The 20,314-nt window shown below is 53.1% G+C and overlaps 7 protein-coding genes across 7 annotated transcripts; 3 read left to right on the forward strand and 4 right to left on the reverse strand.

The window, feature by feature from the left end:
- Positions 1–19: 19 nt before the first annotated feature.
- BDZ83DRAFT_418932 (heterokaryon incompatibility protein-domain-containing protein) lies at positions 20–2,169 on the reverse strand. The gene is made up of 3 exons (XM_060502972.1): positions 1,909–2,169; positions 1,047–1,854; positions 20–991 (listed from the first exon to the last, which is right to left on the reverse strand). Exons 1-3 carry the CDS (start codon positions 2,021–2,023, stop codon positions 271–273), a joined length of 1,644 nt encoding a protein of 547 aa, XP_060362489.1. The 5' UTR covers positions 2,024–2,169; the 3' UTR covers positions 20–270.
- Positions 2,170–2,539: 370 nt separating this feature from the next.
- On the reverse strand, positions 2,540–5,157 carry BDZ83DRAFT_418964 (uncharacterized protein). Its single transcript, XM_060502973.1, has 4 exons — positions 4,051–5,157; positions 2,823–3,995; positions 2,681–2,770; positions 2,540–2,587 (listed from the first exon to the last, which is right to left on the reverse strand). The coding sequence occupies exons 1-3, from the start codon at positions 5,101–5,103 to the stop codon at positions 2,684–2,686; spliced, it is 2,313 nt and encodes a 770-aa protein (XP_060362490.1). The 5' UTR covers positions 5,104–5,157; the 3' UTR covers positions 2,540–2,587; positions 2,681–2,683.
- A 765-nt stretch (positions 5,158–5,922) lies between these two features.
- Positions 5,923–7,479, forward strand: BDZ83DRAFT_653912 (kinase-like domain-containing protein; the record flags this gene model as incomplete). The annotated part of the gene is made up of 2 exons (XM_060510667.1): positions 5,923–6,498; positions 6,556–7,479. The coding sequence occupies 2 exons, from the start codon at positions 5,923–5,925 to the stop codon at positions 7,477–7,479; spliced, it is 1,500 nt and encodes a 499-aa protein (XP_060362491.1).
- A 2,353-nt stretch (positions 7,480–9,832) lies between these two features.
- Positions 9,833–12,147, forward strand: BDZ83DRAFT_419060 (fungal-specific transcription factor domain-containing protein). The gene has a single exon (XM_060502974.1). The coding sequence runs from the start codon at positions 9,935–9,937 to the stop codon at positions 12,134–12,136; it is 2,202 nt and encodes a 733-aa protein (XP_060362492.1). The 5' UTR covers positions 9,833–9,934; the 3' UTR covers positions 12,137–12,147.
- A 1,014-nt stretch (positions 12,148–13,161) lies between these two features.
- Positions 13,162–13,826, reverse strand: BDZ83DRAFT_582994 (uncharacterized protein; the record flags this gene model as incomplete). The annotated part of the gene is made up of 2 exons (XM_060505607.1): positions 13,162–13,569; positions 13,659–13,826. 2 exons carry the CDS (start codon positions 13,824–13,826, stop codon positions 13,162–13,164), a joined length of 576 nt encoding a protein of 191 aa, XP_060362493.1.
- A 1,881-nt stretch (positions 13,827–15,707) lies between these two features.
- Positions 15,708–17,943, reverse strand: BDZ83DRAFT_419280 (uncharacterized protein). The gene is made up of 4 exons (XM_060502975.1): positions 17,654–17,943; positions 17,566–17,597; positions 17,428–17,507; positions 15,708–17,374 (listed from the first exon to the last, which is right to left on the reverse strand). Exons 1-4 carry the CDS (start codon positions 17,733–17,735, stop codon positions 16,024–16,026), a joined length of 1,545 nt encoding a protein of 514 aa, XP_060362494.1. The 5' UTR covers positions 17,736–17,943; the 3' UTR covers positions 15,708–16,023.
- Positions 17,944–18,439: 496 nt separating this feature from the next.
- On the forward strand, positions 18,440–20,187 carry BDZ83DRAFT_628987 (uncharacterized protein). The gene has a single exon (XM_060508739.1). It carries the CDS (start codon positions 18,896–18,898, stop codon positions 19,712–19,714), a length of 819 nt encoding a protein of 272 aa, XP_060362495.1. The 5' UTR covers positions 18,440–18,895; the 3' UTR covers positions 19,715–20,187.
- Positions 20,188–20,314: the final 127 nt, after the last annotated feature.

A 20,314-nucleotide genomic window follows, 5' to 3' on the forward strand; every position in this document is an offset into this window, starting at 1 on the left:
AGACATGCATCCCAAACTTTAGTTGCCCTAATCATGACGTCCCAACGACTTCAAAACTATGCTTGTTTTTATCCTAGTACAGACGCCAAATAAACGACAAAGAACAATGACAACCTTGTACCCAAGATCAAGACACGACTTTCTGGCGACATGACTACCCCTGTTCCGTTACTAGCTATAAACCAGAGCATGCTCGAAGTTACCGTCTGGAATTGTTGAATAAGTAACTGAGTCAGTCGTATCGAGGTACAAGGCTGAGTCAACAGACAGCTACTGGACGTTCACAAACTCGGCGTCATCTTCAATCGAGACATCCTTTACAGACAGATAGGCCACTCCTACCCTCTCTACCACCTTTTCCTCCTCTAATCCTTCAACTGGTGTAACAATGAGAGCATAGTGTCGCAGCGGCCTCCCCCTGTGCTGCTTGTTCGAACCAACAATGACACACATGAGCGGCCGAGGCAAAACCCGATTTGGCTCGTCCAAGATCATCCCCGCTGGGTTGTCTCTCATCAGTGTGCGGACTGGTGCTTGTAGGTATGCCTTCTCCGAGGCGTGCAAAGTCGTATGTGAGATGGCTTGCGACGACCTTTGGAACGGTGATGAGATGCCCTCGGTCCTCTCGAGGTCGCCAAGAGCAACATTCATATAACTTATTTCTCCATCAAAGGCCATCCACGACCAAGAAGGAATTCGTTCTTCGGGAGGAAAATTGATTCGCCTCAAGGTTTTCCCATTGTTTCGACGCTGCCATAAGAGATCTCTGTGGAAGTTTGACTGGAATACTCCGTAACCCCCAATCGACTTCAGTGCCGTCATCAGTCTCTTTTCGAGACCTGCAATGGCTCTGGGTTTGTCGGTCAGATATGACAGACCCAGAGACGAGTAACGCTCGTAAAGGTCATGATAGTGCTGCAGCTGCCTCCCTTGCTTGAAAGACTCGACAGAGTGAGGGAAGTTGGAGTCCCCGAGGAAGGCCGCTTTTCGACTAAGCTTGAAGTCAGCCGTTTAATCAGTTGATTCGGAAAGAATAAGGAACTTACTTGAATGTCTTCGCGAATGTCTCGCATCGAATGCCTTCTCCGCATTCCCAGTAAGTTTGGCTGCTCGTGAAATGAAGAGTCCTCCTCGAAAGAGCACGCTCTTGCAATACCCAGCCCCTTTGGTTCAGGTCCCCTTCTTCCACGTCGGTCTCGAATTTGTCAATGTTTTCACAGACATGGAATTGCGCGCCATCTTCCGCTCTCATTGTAACAAACTTTCGATCTACGCGCGGTTTTAGGAAGCCTTCGAATCGGTGGCTGGCGCAGCTAGCGGCAATGGTGACATAGGCGGAGCCGAATATTTCTTCCATAAGCTCCGACTCTCTCTCCCAGTCAGCCTTTGAGGCAGAATCATGTTCCGGACCACGACTCTGAAGGATGCATAGGGAGTCGATCCAGAGATACTTCACTCCTAGTTGCCTGGTGATGATCACTGCGTCCTGAAATGTCTTGGGCAGAGAAACATCCTCTACCCCTTCCGGTGCTTCTATCAAGCGGATGTTTTCAGTGGTCGTTGTGGTGAATTTGTCCTCGACATTTGAGGCTGTTCCCCAGCGATGTGACAGAGCAACGTACACCACGGGAAGGGCGTCCTTTGCGAGGTTGGATACCAGTTGAACACAAGTGGAGTTTGAATCGCCAACGAGTAGAAGCCTATTGGGGATGAAAGTTTCACCGACTGAGAAGTGATGCGCACGATCGCAGCTTTTAATCCATTCGGCGAGGATGCTTGCATGAGTCTTATCTCCCGGTACGAGTGAGAATGGAATTCCGAGCTTGACTCCGTTGCGCTTTAAAGCCTGTGAATCTACAGCTTGAACATCAGTGTGATGCGTCATGAGTTGGCAAGCATTAGACTTACCAGCTGAACGACAGAGTGTCAAAATGGGATCCCAGTGTCTTTTTTCAAACGTCAGATCCGAGCCAGTGCGCGTGAACGTGATGCGTTCACCACGACGCGCCGCCCGTCTGGACATTGCAAGATGGAGGAGGCGGCAAAGCTCGCATGACGTTGATGAAAGCTCCAAGCCGGCGAGTGTGTCTTCAAACTTGCATGCCTCGGACCAGATTCTGAGGTCTTGGCATCTTGAGCATAGAATGGAATCTTCGAGTTTGGCCCGCTTCTCGACACTGTCTGGGATGATGGCTACAGCTGTTGCGTTGTCTGTGTTGTAAGTCCAAACATCATCGAGCTGAAATTGAGACGATGAGAATTTGTAGGTACTGAACTAATTATATTGGGGGAAGACGTACGGGCTATTTCGAGTCAGTCCATTTCACCGACCAGTCTCCTCACAAATATCGAAGTTGACCAGAGGGAAATACTCACAGTCTAGTTAAAAGGCCGAGATAGATTAGCGAAGCACCTTTCGGGTAAGATATCAGGTCGTTATTCACTCACAAACTAAGGACAACCGAAGAAAAGCATCGTTAGTCGTATTCCAAAGCAGCATTCGGCCATATCATACCGTCTGCCCCGTTGCAAATCATCCTTGTCAGCTTGGTGGTGACCATGCTGCTTTGGAAGGCTCACTCACATACTGGATTCTTGTCAGCGAAACTTAATCAAGTGTTGCCTTCGAGTTCGTTTCTTTTGGGTACATGTTTGAGAGACTGGGTCATCACGAACTTACTCTCTATTTTTGCTCAATCAATAACGCGTCAGTCGCGTCACCTAATGGACATCTTTCACGCCATTGCTTCTGCAGACTTACGTCGCTAATCTGTGTAATGTTAGTAAGAGAATATGGAAGGCGAATCTCAAATTTGACCCACTTCTGTTATGTTTTCAAGAGACTCACGTGTTCTTGGAGGTCTCCTGCTGTCGCCAGGAGCAAGACCCCTGGTGATGGTCGGCGGCCCACGTGCTGAAGCTTTCGCATCCCGAATCATCCATATCAGATCATTCTGCTCGCCGGCATCGAATATGCTCTTCATCTTCTCGTAGACTTCCTTGGCATCGGCTCGTTCAGGGTTTTCCCTTGCAGAAGCATCCGAATCTAGCGGTTGCGTAGGTCTTCTAACAATCACGTTGAGACTTGTCGGCTGCTGATTGCCTATATCTCTTCTTGTGACTCGTACAACCAGCATCCTTTCTTCGATCAAACTGATCAGACGGCCGACAGCAGTCTTCTCGACAGGAGCGCAGCGGGGATCGTCTTTGATCGTTTTGATCCATTCTTTCACCACGACTTTGAGTTCGGCGGGCGGACCTTTGACGAAGTAAGGCTCTCCAGGTCCAACATCTAGATGAAAAGACTTTAGTGCATCGTAGCCATACATCATCCATATGAGGGACTCAAGATACAAACAGCCGATGGACCAGATGTCGTATCGCCTTGTTCTGGCTTGTTTAATGTCCGCCTCTGGGGGCGAGTACATGATCGTGCCTTTGGGTGTGGTTGTTGGGGAACCTCGGATCTCAGTGGCTTCCTCGTGTACTTTGGCATGTCCAGCATCAGCGACAACCAGCCGCACGCCTGTAGGAATCTTCCCTTTGCCAATGTCATCTTCCTTCTTGCTGAAACACAAAATGTTCTCCGGCTTCAGGTCGCCATGCCTGCAATACTTATGTTGGTCGTTTTCGGGATGATGAAGATTCTTCACAGCGCTTGCCAGGCCGAGCAGCTGCTCGAAAAACCAATACAAGTAGTTGTTCCAATCCTGTATGCTGATATCATCCGATGCAGCGCTCAAACTAGGTTGCAGTTTCCAGAAATTGCGCAGGTTGCCACCTCTGGCCCATGGAAAAACGAAGAAATGCCGATTTCCTTGGGTGAAGCTAGCAATCGCTCGAATGAAATGTGGGTGGTTCTGGTTTCGTAGACGTGCCAAGATGGTAGCCTCATTCTCAGCGAGATCCTGAAACTTGTCTGCTGTTAAACCTTGCGCAGACAACAATTCTTTGACGGCAACATGAGGGTTATCTTCAGCGTCAACAATTGTACCCTATCGGAATTGTGGTTAACGTTATTCGGAGTGACCATGGCATGAAAAGTCTTACAATCTGATCATCCCGGGGGAAGTTGAGATGGCTTCGGTGAATGACAAAATGCCTGACGATGCTGAAGTTGGTCGCATAAGGCTCGAATTCTTTGACGAAGGGCATTGGGCAGCGAGGATCAAAAACATGGGCTGGCTCGTTAGGGGCGAACACTGGCACAAAGAATTCCCACTGATACTGTTTGCAGAAGTTTGCGAGCTCGTCGTCGTCTTTCTTGCTGATTCCGTCAACTTCATTGGCGGTAACTTTAAAGCTGACGGACTTGATTGACTGGTTTGACTTATATGACGCTACGGTCCACTTCTGACAAGATTTGTCGATTTTGACGCTCTCGAAGTTGATGGGGAAGCACTTATTATCAAAGCTACCGCCATGGAAGAAACTGAGCCACTTGTGGCGACCACGACGAATGAGAACAGCGACGAGAGTCTTCGCCTTATCGAACATGAAGCTCTTCATCTCCCGCCCGATTTCGAAATTTTCGTCTTGAAATGCTTTGACAACAGCATCATGGTCGGCAAGAATCTCGTGAATACGCGAGATTGGAACCCAGGTGTACGTCATATCGTCACTATCGTTGCGTACATCGACTGCCGCTTCCTTCAGGAGTTCTTGGAGATCCGAGAGAGAGCTCATTGTGGTCTTATTGTTGCTTTTGCGGCGCCAAAGAGTGAGGGGGATCAGAGGCGAAGACCGTCGTTGCTGGCTTGCTTTGATGGAATTGTGAGAGAACGTATGTCTTCTTGGGTGACTTGACTTCTTGGTGACTTGGGTTGCTGGAGAAGATCCTGTCGTCCAAGCTCGACGAAGAGGTAAGATCGGGGTAGGATCGTCCTTTTCAACTGAGTTCTCGTCAGAATCAAAAGATGTCTTTGTTTCTGCCTCGGAGGATACACCGCAAATTAGACCGGCGAATATTTGTCTGACGTTCATCACGCTGTGCATTCGCCAAATCTCACATTCGAAAGCTAACTCGTCGTCCTGGGGACTAGTAAGCCTCGCATGTGTTGATCTGGAAGGTCTGGAAGGGCTGAATATAAGTCGGCTAATCATAGCCTGACGCTTCAACGAGCCTCGGAACACTTTACGTTCTCGGTCATTGCTGCAGATGCCGCCGGTCGGATATGGTGTTGGTTGGAACCCACGCCCATTATCTACAGCCCCGCGCTAGATCATTGGCGGCCCGGAAGGCTAAGTCTCAGGATATTGGTGCAAATCTCGTTGGGTCAACATGCAGATTGCAACCACCATGAACACGCTCGGACTGCCGGTGAACCAACCTTTCTGGGCATCCACCTCCCTATCTCGGAAAATGCCAATAGACAGCTGTCAAATCACGTCACATGCGCGTCCTTGCAGATGCTAGTTTGGATGCCTCGTTCTCTCTACACCCTTATCACTCTAGTGCTTCCAGCACACAACGGCAATGAGGGATTTCCCGCGTGAGGCGGCGCTTAGCTCCCGGAGCAGCTGCGGGGATGAGGCTCTGTCGGATAGCAGTCTGGAATGATCGGACCGCAGACCATAGGGTTCCTTCCGTCTTCGCATTTATCCAAGTCCTCCTTGGTTCACCCAACTCTCTTGACTCCACACGAACGACTGATGTGACAGAAGTTGCCACTCACCTTGAGGCAAAGTATGATACGTCGTTCCGTTGATCGACTAACTGCATTCCAAACTCCAAATCGAATGAGATACAAGTCTGTCCAGTTTTGCGAATGACAGCACAAGGCCGTCGTGATTATTCCAAGTTTGTAGATGCCCCATATTAGTAAAGTACTGAGAGGAAAGTTGCTGATATGTCTAAGGTCCGACTGGTCTTTGCCAACGTGCTCCAATCGCTGCTTGCCGTCTCCGGAAAGGCCGCCTCAAATGGCATCTGAGTCCTTGCAACGTATCTTAAGCGACGCTTCCCAGACTGACGCGCTTAACAATGTCCGCCAATACATCCCCCGGCATGTCTTGGATACGAATGTCACAAGGGAAAGTGTCAAAGCAGCACTGAAGAAGTCGACTGCGAAATGGAAAATCTGGCCTTTGTCAACCAAAAGCATCGTAGACACCGTTGTTTCGAACAATCTAAAGTTGGTATTTGTGATACTGTTATATCTCGACGTCCCTTGGGATGTCAAAAAGTTCCATGAAGCCGGATTTACCGATGCAGATCTGCCCATGGAAAAGATGGTATCGAAACAAGGTGATCGTCTGCAGTCCGGGCTTGACTCCAAGAAGCTTTTTGCACCTCCTAAGCATTGGAACCTGCAAGCGGAAAACTTCGTCAGCAAGCAGTGGGTGATGATGGCACCCATCTTTGGCAGTTCGGGGGAATACCAGAAGCTCCATCCCTTATGCCCATTGCCTCTTACCCAGGCAGACGGAGTCATCCACAGTGCGCGGAATGTGGTCTACAAGGCGGAGATACAATCGTCTCATCAGAGAGGATTCGAGGTACGAACAATCTTGATTTGGGACTTGCGTCTCATGCTAACACAGTGATGTCGTCAGGCTCAAACATCTTCTCTTAAAATTGCCATTAAGGAATTCAGACACAAAGAGGATTTCAAACAAGAACGATCAAACCTCAGTGCACTTCGCACACTCCCCAATACCAAGCATATTGCGCAAAGTCTCGCGGCATATTCGCAAGGGAACAGAGATTACATCATTTCTCCTTGGGCCGAGGGTGGGGACCTAGACAATTTCTGGCAAACATCACACAAAGGTGTGACCCGAACATCCAAGCTGGCTCTGTGGAGCCTGGATCAGATGCTGGGCCTTGCGAATGCTCTCTATGCTCTACACGAAGAGCTCGGCGATGCTGTTAACTGCAGACACGGTGATCTGAAGCCCGGCAACATTCTTCACTTCACAGTGGACAAAGAACAGGGTGACTTTGGCATTTTGAAGATTACCGACTTCGGAATCTCGCGCATTCATCAGGAGGCAACTTTTGATAGGCTGAATAAGCCGACAATCACGGGAGCAACATCACCTTCCTACGAAGCTCCTGAAGCTGTAGCATCGCAGGCCGCTAGGTCCCGCAAGTACGACATCTGGTCTATTGGATGCATCTTTCTTGAATTCGTCATCTGGCTCGCACAAGATTGGGATGCCGTTCAAAGCTTTGCCAATGCGAGGAAGTCGACCTCGGCGCATGCGGGTGGTGCGATACCGTCGCACTTCTACAGAATCGACGAAGACGAAGCCGTCGTACATCCAGAGGTCTTCAAGATTATCAAAACTCTGGGACGAATACCACAAAGTGCTCCCAACACTGCACTCGGAAAGCTTTTGAGCATCATCAAGGAAGATCTCATCAAGATCAACTCGGCTGACCGGACTGATGCCAAGGGACTTTGCAATCAGCTCGAAGCAATAGTGTCGAAAGCCAGGTCTGATCCTGTATATCTGTGGGACTCTAGGTATTGATATGTGAATGTCGGGAAATGAACCTAGGAGGCAACAAAGGTTCTTAAAGTACACGTGGACTTTGTTATTGTTTGTTCTCATTGCTTTTTGTCTTTTTTTCTCGTCTCATCGGTTTGTCATAGCTTGTTTTGATAATGTTGTCTCTTTGGATTTCCTCTCCCCAAGTTTTGTCCCCAAAGGCATTGTACCTGCCTCGTTACGAACCTCTTTTAGTCTTTCCGACCGATCCTCTTTCTTTCTTAGTTTCCTTTCTTTAATAATTGGACATGTATCAACAGTGAAGGATCTTGATCTACGCAGGATATCTTAGTAATACTCACTTACCAATTGTGGATTATGCCAAACCATATGTGACCACATTAGCAGTCAATTTGGTTGTGATGGAGCAGTCCTGAACCATTGTACAAAGACTACATCCTCTGCAATCAACTTGGCAAACTAGGTCGGGCAGCTCTCGGCCTTGGAGAGGCGAGAGCTTCATCTTTGAGTATTGTGTGTGTTGAGAAGGGACTTTGTGATGGCGGAGTGATAAGGCGGGGAGATAGGAGATACTCAACTTTTCTCGTTAAGTTATAAGTCGCCTGTGTTTGAGAGCAAGATTCAACTTCAAACGACTTAAACATCGTAGTTGAGTGGGAGTCTGAGAGAGGTGCAAATGCAAAGCTCCAACTGCGGAGCTTTTGGGAAGCATTCTGATCCCGCTTACCTAACCCGGAGACTGTGACTATAGACCGAGGTATCCTTGCGATCCAAGTCGTCGTTAAAGACGAGAGCGCGTACTTACTCCGTAGAGCATAATGTGGGTTCGGTGCACGGATCAAGGATACGCTGCGATTTACCGGGAACGCGGCCGTTTAGCTTTGGTAGCACTGACAGCGTAGCCCACCTCTGAGCGTCAGATTTTCCCATAAGCGACCGAAGATCATGAATCGTGAAACCTAGTGTTTGCGATTTCCATAAGAGGCTCCTGCTAAGGTCAAATAGGCGTTACGCGTCTGCGTCTGCTTATGTCCATGCTGGGCAGGTTTGACTGCTAGGGCTGAAACTGATGTTCGGGGTTGTACTGGGTGTTGCTGGGTGGTACTGGATGGCATTCTCGTGGTAAACCAGATGGGGCGTGCAAGGTGTCATCTGATAATTCTCTGTCAAAACTCTGTCGGGAAGTGGAGTTAATATTCATGGGTTAAGGAGAGTTTGTTTTTTTTTTTGGAGGGGAAATTAGCAGGGCGATGTGAATGGTACTATCGTGGCTCGATGGAGGGATGGATGGCGGTGTTACGATAGGCCCATTCTTGATCTGGACTCTTGGCCGGGTTAATTATGAGCTGGATGAGACGTGTGTGAGAGTGGTGAAATCTAAAGTGAGTTTGTCTAGTGCCTGACGTGACGCGTCCGCCGTGCTTAGCTGTAGCTCATACTAGCTCGTACCTACACTATGGCGTAGTGTATCTGTACGGAATACGGATCTGTCTTGATAGGAATAGGGTATAGCCATGGGTATTGAATTTATTGATGATTGATCGACTCGTTAATCGAGAGTAGTGTTGAAGAGGAGCAAAGGGGTAATTGGAATGTTGGATCGCCGCAGGCAAGTGGGCCCGGTATCATCTGGGAAGCCCCTTTTGCAATTAATATCTACCATAGTAAATATCCGTATGGAGTATCTGTATGAAAACATAGAGACGAAAGAGGGAAAAAGTCGCCAATGAGAAAGCCAAGAGGTGAGCACAGGTGAGGAGTCGCCTTCACCTGCCTCACCGGGATATTGCGTAAAAAAGGGCAAGACCGCAGGCCGCAGACCAGCGACGGGTCCGCCTACCCCCGGGGGGTTCCCCCTGACCCTTGATCCTTTACCTTAAATTTTCCCCCCTTGGCCCTTCACCCTTCACCCTTCACCCTTCCACACCTTGTTCCTTGGTGAAATTTCCCCTCCGCACCAACCACACCACCCACGTCCACCTTTCACTGCCACCACCAAATGGCACCCAAAAAGATGGTGGAATCTGCCGGCAGCGCTTTTTAAGTGGATTACAAATCGATTGTTGGCTGCAGCCCAGCGACACCCACGGGCTCACTCAGCAATTCACCACTCATTTTCGCCCGCTCACTCACTCACTCACTCACTCACTCTGAGTTTGAACTCACTGCCCATCGGTCACTTGCGCGTCCGACTTCCGACCTCTGGTGCTTCTTTTTTCCCCCGTTTCTTGTATCCATCCATCCGTAGGGTGACCAACCTCGAGTATTCGTAATCTGCGCGAAATCGAAATACACGCACGCGCAGTTGACTGACTGGAGACGGGGCCAGCGACCGACACCAAGGACGCTCGCGAGCTCACCATCTTTGAATGAGATCGCCCATCTGATACCCCCCGTCTATTCATCCCTTTCAGCCTTCAGCATTTCAAATCATCGCTTGTTGCTTGCGCCAAAGCAGCAACCACCATAGCCCATCATGTTTTCACGCAACAAGGACCTCTCCCACATGTCCTCCTTCTCCAACATCCGGTCGCGCTTCAAAAACAGCATGTCGTCCTCGGCCAAGATCCGCAGTTCCGAGGGCTGCTGGACTTGTCGCCTGCGCCGCAAAAAGTGCGACGAGGCTCGGCCCGTCTGCGAGGGGTGCGCCCAGCTCGAGATCAACTGCTTCTACAGCGAGACGAAACCCGACTGGATGGACGGCGGCGAGCGACAAAAGGAAATGGCCGACCAGCTCAAGAAGCAGGTCAAGATTCAGGCCAACAACCGCCGCGAGCGAAAGTACCTGCAGGGCCTCGACGTTGAGGGAGGCGGAGTTAGCGGCGGCGGAGGAGGAGGCGGGCGCGGATCCGAGGATGGCATTCCTCCCGTCCCGGCGCTGAGTGCCGACGACGGTTCATCAAAGGCCAACGATTCCAACAGTCCGTCCACTGTGAACGACACCCCCGGCGACTCATCCTCTAGCCCGCCCTTCCAGATGAATTCGGTGAAGTCGTCGATCCATGAAATCGTCCCCGGCGCATCACCGAATCTGATGCGCCAGCACACCCCGGAATGGAATAACCACTCCAGCCCAGTATCCGCGGCACATCACCAACACCAGCAACAACAACAGCACCAAAAACCTCAGCCCGACTTCGCCGCCGGCACCGGCATGGGCACCTCCTCCTCTTCTATCCAACAAAACTCATCTCCGCCCTTCGCCGACGACTCCAACCTGAGCTTCATCATGATCTACCTCGACTACGTCTTCCCCTTCCTCTTCCCCTTCTACAAGCCGGCCCTCCTCGAAGGCGGCCGCGGCTGGCTCCTCAACGTCCTCAACCACAACAAGGCCCTCTACCACACCGCCCTCAGCCTTTCCTCCCACTTCTTCGGCGTCGTCCTCGACAGTGCCCAGGTCGAGCACGCCCCCTGCCGCATGAAGTCCGTCGCCAGCCTCCGTCACCAGATGCACCTCGCCCTCCGTGAGCTCCGAGCCGACATGACCCGCATCAACGAGCCCGGCCCCAACGGCGTACCCCGCGATCCCCAGGACCAACTCCAGCAGAGCTGCCGCGTCCTCGAGAGCATCGTCCAGCTCCTCATCTTTGACGTGACCCTCGCGACGACAGACCACTGGCACATGCACCTCGACGCCGCAACAATCATCTTCCAACAGATCCTCCCCCAGCCAGACCGCTGGGACCCGACGATGAACAGCATGGCCATCCCCCTCCTCCAAGGCGTCCACTTCCCGCCGGGCTCCCACAAGCCCTGGTCCTCGGACCAAGCCGCTCTCCGTTTCTTCACCGCGTCCCTCCTCTACTTCGACATCATCTCCTCCACGGCCCTCGAGCGCCCGCCCCGCCTCCAGCGCTACCACCGCCATCTCCTCTCCCCGCGCAAAGAAGCCGCTAGTGCTTGCGCAGAAGTCGAGCCCCGGCTCCGGCTCGAGGAGTATTTCGGCTGCCAATCTTGGGTCCTCCAAATTATTGGCGAAATCGCCTCCCTCGACGCCTGGAAAAAGGAAACGCGCCGGGCTGGCTCTCTCTCCATGACGCACCTCGTCTCCCGCGCCGGATGCCTCGAGCTCGCCCTCCGCGAGGGGATAGCATGCCTCGACAACGCCTGCCCGCAGCTCATGGGCTCCCCCAACTGCGCCGAAGAAATGGCCTGCCGCGCGGGCTCCTGCGCCGCCATGGACGCCGACGATGCTGCCGCTCCCCCGCCGCATCCAACCCACGTCGACACCACCAAACTCCCGCCCGACCCGCTAACGCTCTACCAATCCCAACAAACCCGCGACGCAACAGACGCAGCCCGCATTCACACCAAAATCTGGGCCTACGCGGCGCTAACCTACCTCTCGACCGTCGTCTCCGGGTGGCAGCCCTCGTGCCCGGAAACAGCCTCCAGCGTGGCCATCACGATTGACCTGCTCAACTCGCTCCACAGCCCCGTGTGCCTGCGCACCGTCGTCTGGCCCTTTTGCGTCATCGGGTGCCTGGCGGATCCCTGCCAGGAGCACATGTTTCGCGAGATGGTGGGCAAGATGGGTGCACTCGAGGTGTTTGGGTCCATTAAAGCTGCGCTGGGCGTCATGGAGAATGTGTGGGCCAAGAGGGAGACTATCGACGAGAGTTGGGATATTACAGCCTGCTTCAAGGTCCTTGGCCATGCTGTGCTCTTGACCTGAGAGGTCTGGAAAGTTCTTGAACCTAAGAAACTTGTGATCTGTTTCTGCTGCATCGGCACGCGGCTTTTGGAATGTTTGGACGACTAATTACAGGGTAAACGGTCTCACTGTCAGGGAAATTCGACTTCGAGATATCACCAAAGAAAGTGACTAGCGACTTCCCAGTTATTTTTCTTTTATTATCAGTGGTCCCAATCCGAAACGCCATCATGTTTTTGCTTTTTGCCAAGACAGCAGAAGAGACCGAATCTATCCAGTAGACATTACCTTCGTCGACCAAAGCGACGTCTTTCCAGCAAAACCATCCAAAAGACCCAAGCCGTGGATACAATCTCTATTACCAGCAGAGCCAAAAACCCAAACCTCCAAGGAAACCCAAACCAGGGGCAAGAAACAATGCTACCAAGCAAAGTTCACGCCTTCCTCCGAGACGCAGCCCGCTTCTGCTGCTCCAACAACCCCAAATCCCACCACCCGTCAATAAACTCCATAATCGTCTTGCGCTTCGATTTCCCTCGGCCAAGACCCTTGCCGTGGACAAGGTGCTCCACCGGCGTCATCGGCGACCTAGCAGAAGACGGGGCCGGAGAAAGCGGCGGCGCGGGGGAGACAACCAACTCGGGCAAGACGGGCATCGGGTGCACGGGCTGCCTCTGCTCGACAATCTGCACGCGTTTGTGCTGTACTTGGGCCGTGGTAGGGGGCATCTGCATCTGTCGTTGCGTCGACATTGGCATCGGCGGGGGTGGAAACCACGCGGTTGTCCGGGTGTGTTGGGAGACGGGAGGCGGTACAGCAACATGGTGAACATCATCCGAGTCCGAACCCGAAGAGTAGTCGCTATCCCACCGCTTCTCCCGCGCCAACACCGCGGCGGTACCAAGGCTCTTCTTGCTGTTGCTGAAGTAGCAACCCCGTACTTCCCTCGTAGGAGGAGGCGGGAAACAAGGAGCGTAGCCACCACCAGCACCACCACCAACACCGGCACCGGCACCGCCGACTGCCACCCTACCACGGGCGCACCCTCAACCCTCAATATCCTTGACCCCCGCAGGCGCAAGCTTCACCCTGCGCCAGAGGCAGACGGCCGTAACAGCGCTGAACGCAAACAGCACACAAAGCGCAATCGACAGACCCCACACGGCCTTGATGGCGTAGCACGTGCCCTGGTCGGCGCCGACCCAGATGAAGTAGTTGAGCGCGGAGCCCGTGTTGATGTTGGCCGTCACGGACACCATGAAGTTGGCGGTGCTGCCGCTGGATTTGGGGAGGGCGGCGCAGTCTAGGTAGGAGAGGGGTTTGCCGAGGAGGCAGGCGACGACGATGACGGCGATCAGCAAGAAAGTGTCTGCGCCGGCGGCGAGGAGGAGGGGGAGCATGTTGTCGTAGTAGAGGATGTAGGTGATTGAGATGTAGAGGGTTGCGATGCAGGACTGTTGGATGGTGTCAGCTATCGTTCTTCCAATCTACGAATTCATGGCCATTCTCCGGGACGATTCAGTGTAGAAGGTGCATGACTTACAATAACGAGCGTGCCGATCAAAACAGAAGGCGGAACGGCATCAGCACCGTTAATCTCCGAAATAAAGTTGGAGACCATGCCGATGATGGACACCAGCGAGACGAACTGCATGGCGCGCATGGCGGTGAAGGTGTGCCCGAGGGCGCCGAGGCGAGGAGCGGAACCCATTCTTCTGTTGTGCTTCCGGGCGGCGAAGTCGCGGGCCAGGGAGACGGGGGTGACGAGGGTGAGCTTCGGGCGCGGGGCGTGGAAGTGGAGCGCCGTGCGGACGGGGAATTTCCGGGGCGGAAAGGGGATGCTGGCGGTGGGCGACGGGAGGGAGGTTGAGGAAGGAATTTTGGAGGAGGTGTCGTAAGTCGCTTGGTTTAGCGACTTGTATTGGTTCTTAAAAGACGAAGAGTATAGCGTGGATAGAATGAGACTCTGTGAAAAAAGAGAGTTGTGAAAGGTGATTTCGATGAATCGATAGAGAAAGTAACCTTCGTTCAAGATCGTGTGTTTTCGTTTCGTTTCCGTTTGTCTGTCGTGACCTAGAAAGGAAAGTCGGGAAATGCGAAATGAAAATCGAGTTCTGACCGAGATAGACGAGAGAGAGATAGAGAGAGATGAGACCTAAACTTGACCAAGGAAATTGACCTAGGAAATAAGGAAAAGAGAGAGAAAAAAGGAAAAAGACGAAAGGTTGTTGTAAAGACTTGTGATTGTGATGTTGATGAGGAACAGAAAGAAACTCAAGACGAAGAGACGGATGAGATCAATCGTCTTTATACATCTTGCATCTGCAAAAAAGCAACATCTTCAACCAGCCCAGTAACCAGCCCTGTGGTTCATCTGGCCTGCAAATGGTACCTGAGGTTGCCTTGCATTGTTGTTGTGTTGCTAATTCGAGCTCTCGCGGTCTGGGCCTCTAGACATCAATTCCCCAAGCCCATGAACGTCAAGATACGGCGAGGTACCTTACGGTTCCTGCATGAGATACGTCAGTTGCCGTACCTCTGTGCAAAGCAGTGAGTGAGTGGTTCGCCCTAGACCCTTGGACGGCTCCCGCATCCTGGACGGCACGACGTTCGGCTAGGTATGATGAGCCGCTGGGTTGGGCCAATCATCGTCAACAGCCGGGGTTGCGGCGCGGCGCTTAACGGCGGTGGAGTTCCGGAGAGGTTGGACAAGCGACGCGGGTACGAAATTTACGACGGGGCCACACGGCTCCGGGAAATTGGAGGCTCTTGGACATGCAGCGCCAGGCTCTTTTTCTTTTCTGGCATCTCTCATCAAAGCTGTGGAGAAGGAAATAGGCGCGTCCAATGGCTGGCTGTCATCGAGCCAGGTCCTGGGTGATCGTATTGGATGGCTGCGCGCCTGTTTTGAAATCGAGCTAGATGGACATGATTGGGTCTGCTTGATCCCGGGGAACTCACCTAGCTTCCACCTTGGCCTCGACCTGGTGGACCTCCATGCCTTTTCTGTATCTTGAACTAATAATTGAGTAGAACACTAAACGCGACCACGGTGGGACGACGATGGCGGAGGCTGAGGCGCCTGTTCATACGAACTAGCACAGGTCCCAAAGACATGCAGGTACCGGACCTGAAACTAGGTCTGGCGGTTGCTGGCCCAGGCCGCATATCTTGGCTCCATGATGCTTTATTGTTGAGGTCCGTACAGGTCTTGTTCCTGGGCCTCTGTTGGTTTGACGCGTCCTGTATGCGCGAGGATCTCTGTACTGGTCCTTGAGCCTCTTGATCCTCTTGAACCTCTTGAGCCTCCCACAGCCGCGGGACGGCGGTGGTTGGCCCGCGGACGGTCGGTCCGCTGATGATCGACTTGGCGTCAGTCGGGTCCCTGTAATAAAGAGTTCGCGATAGAGTGCTCGACACGGTCTAGACCTTGTTCAATCGTCCCTTCCCAAGTTGACAGTAAAGACGGCTTGCTTCGGATCGTGGGCGCATGAGAAGGTCGCGCTATCGGCCGCAGAGGGCTGTGAGTCCTGCAAATGTCATGCCCCGACGATCAGGACATGCGTAGTCATCAAGGTCGCCTCATCAACACGCAAAGACACGCAAAGACAGCTGCAAGCCTACGAGAATGATGTCACATTGCACGAGGTGGAAAGACCGTTGAGGACACGAGTGTTGAATGTGGTTCGCTTGAAATTTCAGTATATGGTTCACGCGTTGCAGTCTTCTTTTGCCTGCCGATACGCCTAGGTAAAGAAGCCTATCAGCACACGTCTCCTTGCCTTATCATCACCGCGGCGGCCTCTGTCTTGTGTTGCTGCTTGGCCAGTGGTGCTATAAGGCTGAGTAGGCTCCGTCTTTTCCACGCCGGTTCTTCGTCTCCGCGTCTTTGTATCATTATAGTAGGCTTAACCAAGCAAGTCGTCCAGGCCGTGGTTTCCGCCGGTGGAGGATGAGTTTCCAGCAGGCTTCGGTGTCGACGCCGCAGCAGGGGCACCCCAAATTCCGGCACTGCTCTTCTCCTTCGCAAGCTGGCCCAAGGCCGGGCCAGCAGTGGGTGTGCTCGTCTTCTTCACACCGGAGCTAGCCTGTGACCAGAGGGCACCAAAGGCATCACCACCGGCAGCGGCCGGCTTAGCAGCAGCTGAAGCTGGTTTCGCCGCCGCCGAAGCACCAGGAGTAGATGCGAAAGAGCCGCCAGTGGCCTGCGGGACCGCAGTCTGAACTGAGCCAAAGTAGTTGGGCCCTGAAGGCTGGTATCCAGTAGGCTTGATCTGTGCCGCGGGAGAAGCGACGGCGGGGGTGCTGAAGGCTGAGTAGTTGGCGCTTGGGGCGGGTGACATGGAAGACATGCTGACCATGTTGCCAATATTGGCCTGTTGAGGTGCAGAAACCGGCTGAGGAGCGGCGAAAGTCGTGGCAGAGTTGGCTGTCATGACGGGAGGGGACATGGGAGTTGCTGCTGCGGGGGCCGACGGTGCGGACTGGAAGTCGTCGAAGTCATCGTCATCGTTGGAAGCCGCCGGAGCAGCAGACAGGGAGGCAAAACCGGAGCCGTTGGATGGGGCCGGGGCAACGGGGGCTGGCATAGAAGACGGCGCAGGGTCGTCAAAGGAGAAGAGATCGACTTCAGGCTCCTTCTTCTTGGGTGGCTCCGCCTTGGGAGCGGCAGCAGCAGCCCGCTCTGGTCTCTTGGATCGAGACGACGAGGAGCTGGCAGCGGGGCGAGTGTCATCAAACTCGTCGTACTCCTCAAACTTGTCTCCGTGTGACTGTGTCTTGCCGTAATCGTTGCTCTCCTCTCCGCCAAATCCACCACCATCTCCGTAGACGCCTCCGGAGTAGCCACCGTAGCCTCCGGTCTCGCTTCCGAAGCCTCCATAGCGACTGCCGCTCCCGCTTGAGAATCCACCGCCCATGCTCATTCCACCCTCAACACCGGTGTACTTGTTCTTGGTGGCCCGCGCCTTCTTGCGCTCGGTCCGGATGCGCTCGACATCGCCGAGAAGTTCGGCCAATTCCTTGGCACGGTTGCGAACGTTGATTCCTTGGTCCTTCCCGTTCTGGTCGATATAGTGGAACTGGCGAAGCATCTTGAGTAGTGTAATATGGCCGCGGGCATCGTCGATGACTCGTTCGGAGCCGTGCTTGATCAGGAACTCGAGAAGCTGAAGAGCCTTGTAGATTTGCCGCCACTCTTCGGCGGACTTTTCTGTGAACCGACGGTAAATCATGGGCATGATCTCGTTAAGAGTAGCACTGGTGGTCCGTCAGTATCGTTGGATTGTATGCTTCGGTTCGGTGTAGATTACTAGTTGAAGGTGCCGTTGGCAATCTCTTGCATCAGTGATGAGGACGCGCCCCAAGGTTCGTTGTTGGTAGCCTCTCGGACCTAGGACCTGTTAGACGGACTGGAGTATACGTCGAGACTGATTATTCAATGGACGAACCTTGGACTCCATTTCCGTGTAGTTCATAACAGCTATGCGCAATTAGCATGCGACCAGCAATGGATTGGACTGGACGGTTAGTGATTACCATTCTGGACCTTTCTGACGCCAGCCTTGACGTCGTACAGGGTCATGTTGGAGACCGTGTCTCTGAGGTTGTTCCAATCCATTTTGGCGGTTGTAACGGGTTGAATATGGGGAGGGATTTGATGAATGGCAAGCAAGAAGCCCAAAGGCACAGGTGAGGGTGGTAAACTCGAAGACGCGATGCTCCTATGATTCTTTGTCGACGTTTCAAAGAGAAGCGCAATCCAGCGACCTGGCCACCCTGGAACTTTCAGGCCCAGGCTCAGTCAGGTCAATCGGTCTCGGGCAGTGCGGCGGCAGGGGGGTACGTACCGCGTGGATGAGATAAGATTGGCTCAGTCTGAGGGAAAGGAGATGTGGGGAATGATGGTACCGAGTCACGTGTTACACCTCTGGCAACTCGCTGGAATTTGGAAAGCGTCAGTGGGCAGCGGGAGAGGAGGAAAGAGCTTCCCTGGTCGGTACGTACTACCTAAGGTACGTCGACGCCTCGATCAGCTCACAGCTTGACTCGGAACAGCTACTGTTTCTCCATGAGATATTCCCAGAAACCACCAATTGAATGAAGCTGTCCGAGTTTCAGCTAATCGTGTTCCTCGAGTGCGAATGACTTACTTTGACTGTAGATAAAGTAATTCATGATTTGTTTTCAATTTGGATGACAAGGTGCAAAATAATTCGAGGCCTCGAGCTCCGACAGCTGTCCATCTCCAATTGACAGACGTGGGCGCCCGTGCTCCAATTCCCAGACCGTACCTACTCCGTAGATGACCTGAGCCGAACATGTGTTCCTCAGGTTGATCCCGCGCCGTGCCGTGACCTTCCGCCCCCTTTGGGAAGTCCCTGACCTCACCAAAACTTTTTTCTCCTGAGAAGACAGCAAAGATTCAATTCTTCTCTCATCAGCGACTTTCATCAACCTCTGTGTGTATCAACAAAATTTCATCTCACTTTTATTACTCTGTAACTGTACCAACACTTAGACTGTGTAATCCTGCTCTTTGAGGTGTGTAAAACTAGTTCCTTTCGTCATACTCCTGTTCTCTCTGCATCCAGCACAAGCTTCCCTTTCCCCTTACCAAGCTGCCCATCATCCACCTTACCTTACCTACCTTGCCCATTTCCACATGAAAGTCGTCGGAGCTACCAGAGCTGGTTGTGCGGCCAATGCGGTTCTCATGCAAGCCAATTGGGCTGTCAGAATGGACGGTAAAGCTTTGCCAACCAGCCTCTGCAGCTTGATATGCTGCCACAAGAGCCATTGAGTCTACCTGGCATCTTGAGCAAAGCTCCACGCACGAGCACAGGCCTGGACTTCTCCTGTATGGCAACACACTGGCAACAGCGTCGAGACTCGAGAGCACCAGCCCACGGTGACGCCGCCGCTATGGATGGTGCCATAGTTCATGCCGGGGAGACTGGACGGCTTCATTGGCCTTCGGCTGTTGCATGTTTTGATGCTCGTCGATGGCCGATGCGTTGCCTTTCCTTTACGGCTTGTCACGTCACGTCACTCGATTCGTCCACCGCCGGTCCGCCGCCGTCGCCGCTGCTGTACCATCCACTCATCTGTCCAAGCTACCATCCCCCCGCCCCCGGTGGACGCAAGATTCCACGAGCTTCCGAAGGGTTGTCAAGGGACAACGTGGGCCAGTGGGGGACGGTGACTTGGCCGCCGACAGCCAGACAAACGACTCCATACAGCTGTGCCAGCTTGCTGTCGTTGCCCCCCTTCCCAGGGTACCTCCCTTGTCGCTCCAATGGCCAGCGGCCTCGGGGTTTTGACGTGCATTCGTCTGGCCTGCTCGTGCCGCACCGTGGGTTACCAATGGCTCTCTCTCCTGTTCGCTATCCTGCTCGGAGGTATTTACGTCTCTATGAGCTGCGGGTGAGAGAGTTCATCCAGGTACCGGTGTCAAGCTGGCAGGCTGGTGGAGGTACAAGCCGTCATCCTCTAGCACACCGTCTTCAGCTCAGGCATTGCCGCGGTGGGATGTTTCTCTCTTCTCGGCTTCTGATTGAGAATCGTTTTCGTTCCCAACGATGCCGGCTGGCCGGGTAACTGGGATGGTTGAGCTTAACTTGCGTTTGCTGTTTTGCTCTGCTTATCCGGTTTGCCTGTCGAGCTAGGTGCAAGGCGGGGTTGAATGGTTCATGAAGTCATCCCACTCAGCAGCTCTTTGACACTGGCTTTTGCCTCGCACTTTTGGTTCGACTGGAACAAAGTCAAGCCAGCATCAGCACAAGCAATTGGGCTGGTGTGCTAGCTGGGTTGGACCGGACTGAACTGGCGGGCTGAGGCGAGACGGAACCGAAGCAAAGACCCAAGCAGAGAAAGCCGGGAAGAAGATCCCTTTGCCCCTCGTTTCCTTCCTGCCCTCTTCCCAGTTATTGCAACTTTCCATTGCGCCTGCCCCTCCCCGCCGCATCGCCTCCTTCCTTCCCTCCCACAACGCTCCAACCCAACCCCTCCTTCCCTTCCGTCACCTTGACCGTCGGCGGTACTTGCGCCTTGTATCCCCTCCCCCCCCCCCCAAAGGTACCTCCCAAGGTACTAATACGCAATACGTACTTGGGTCAGGTACATTCCCGGTCCGTCAGTGACCTCAGCAACAGCTCACTTCACGTGACTTTTCACCCCTCTTTTCTCACTTTCTGACCT

This window comes from Colletotrichum acutatum, assembly GCF_030867785.1.
Source record: "Colletotrichum acutatum strain CBS 112980 chromosome Unknown BDZ83scaffold_79, whole genome shotgun sequence".
Lineage (NCBI taxonomy): Eukaryota > Fungi > Ascomycota > Sordariomycetes > Glomerellales > Glomerellaceae > Colletotrichum > Colletotrichum acutatum.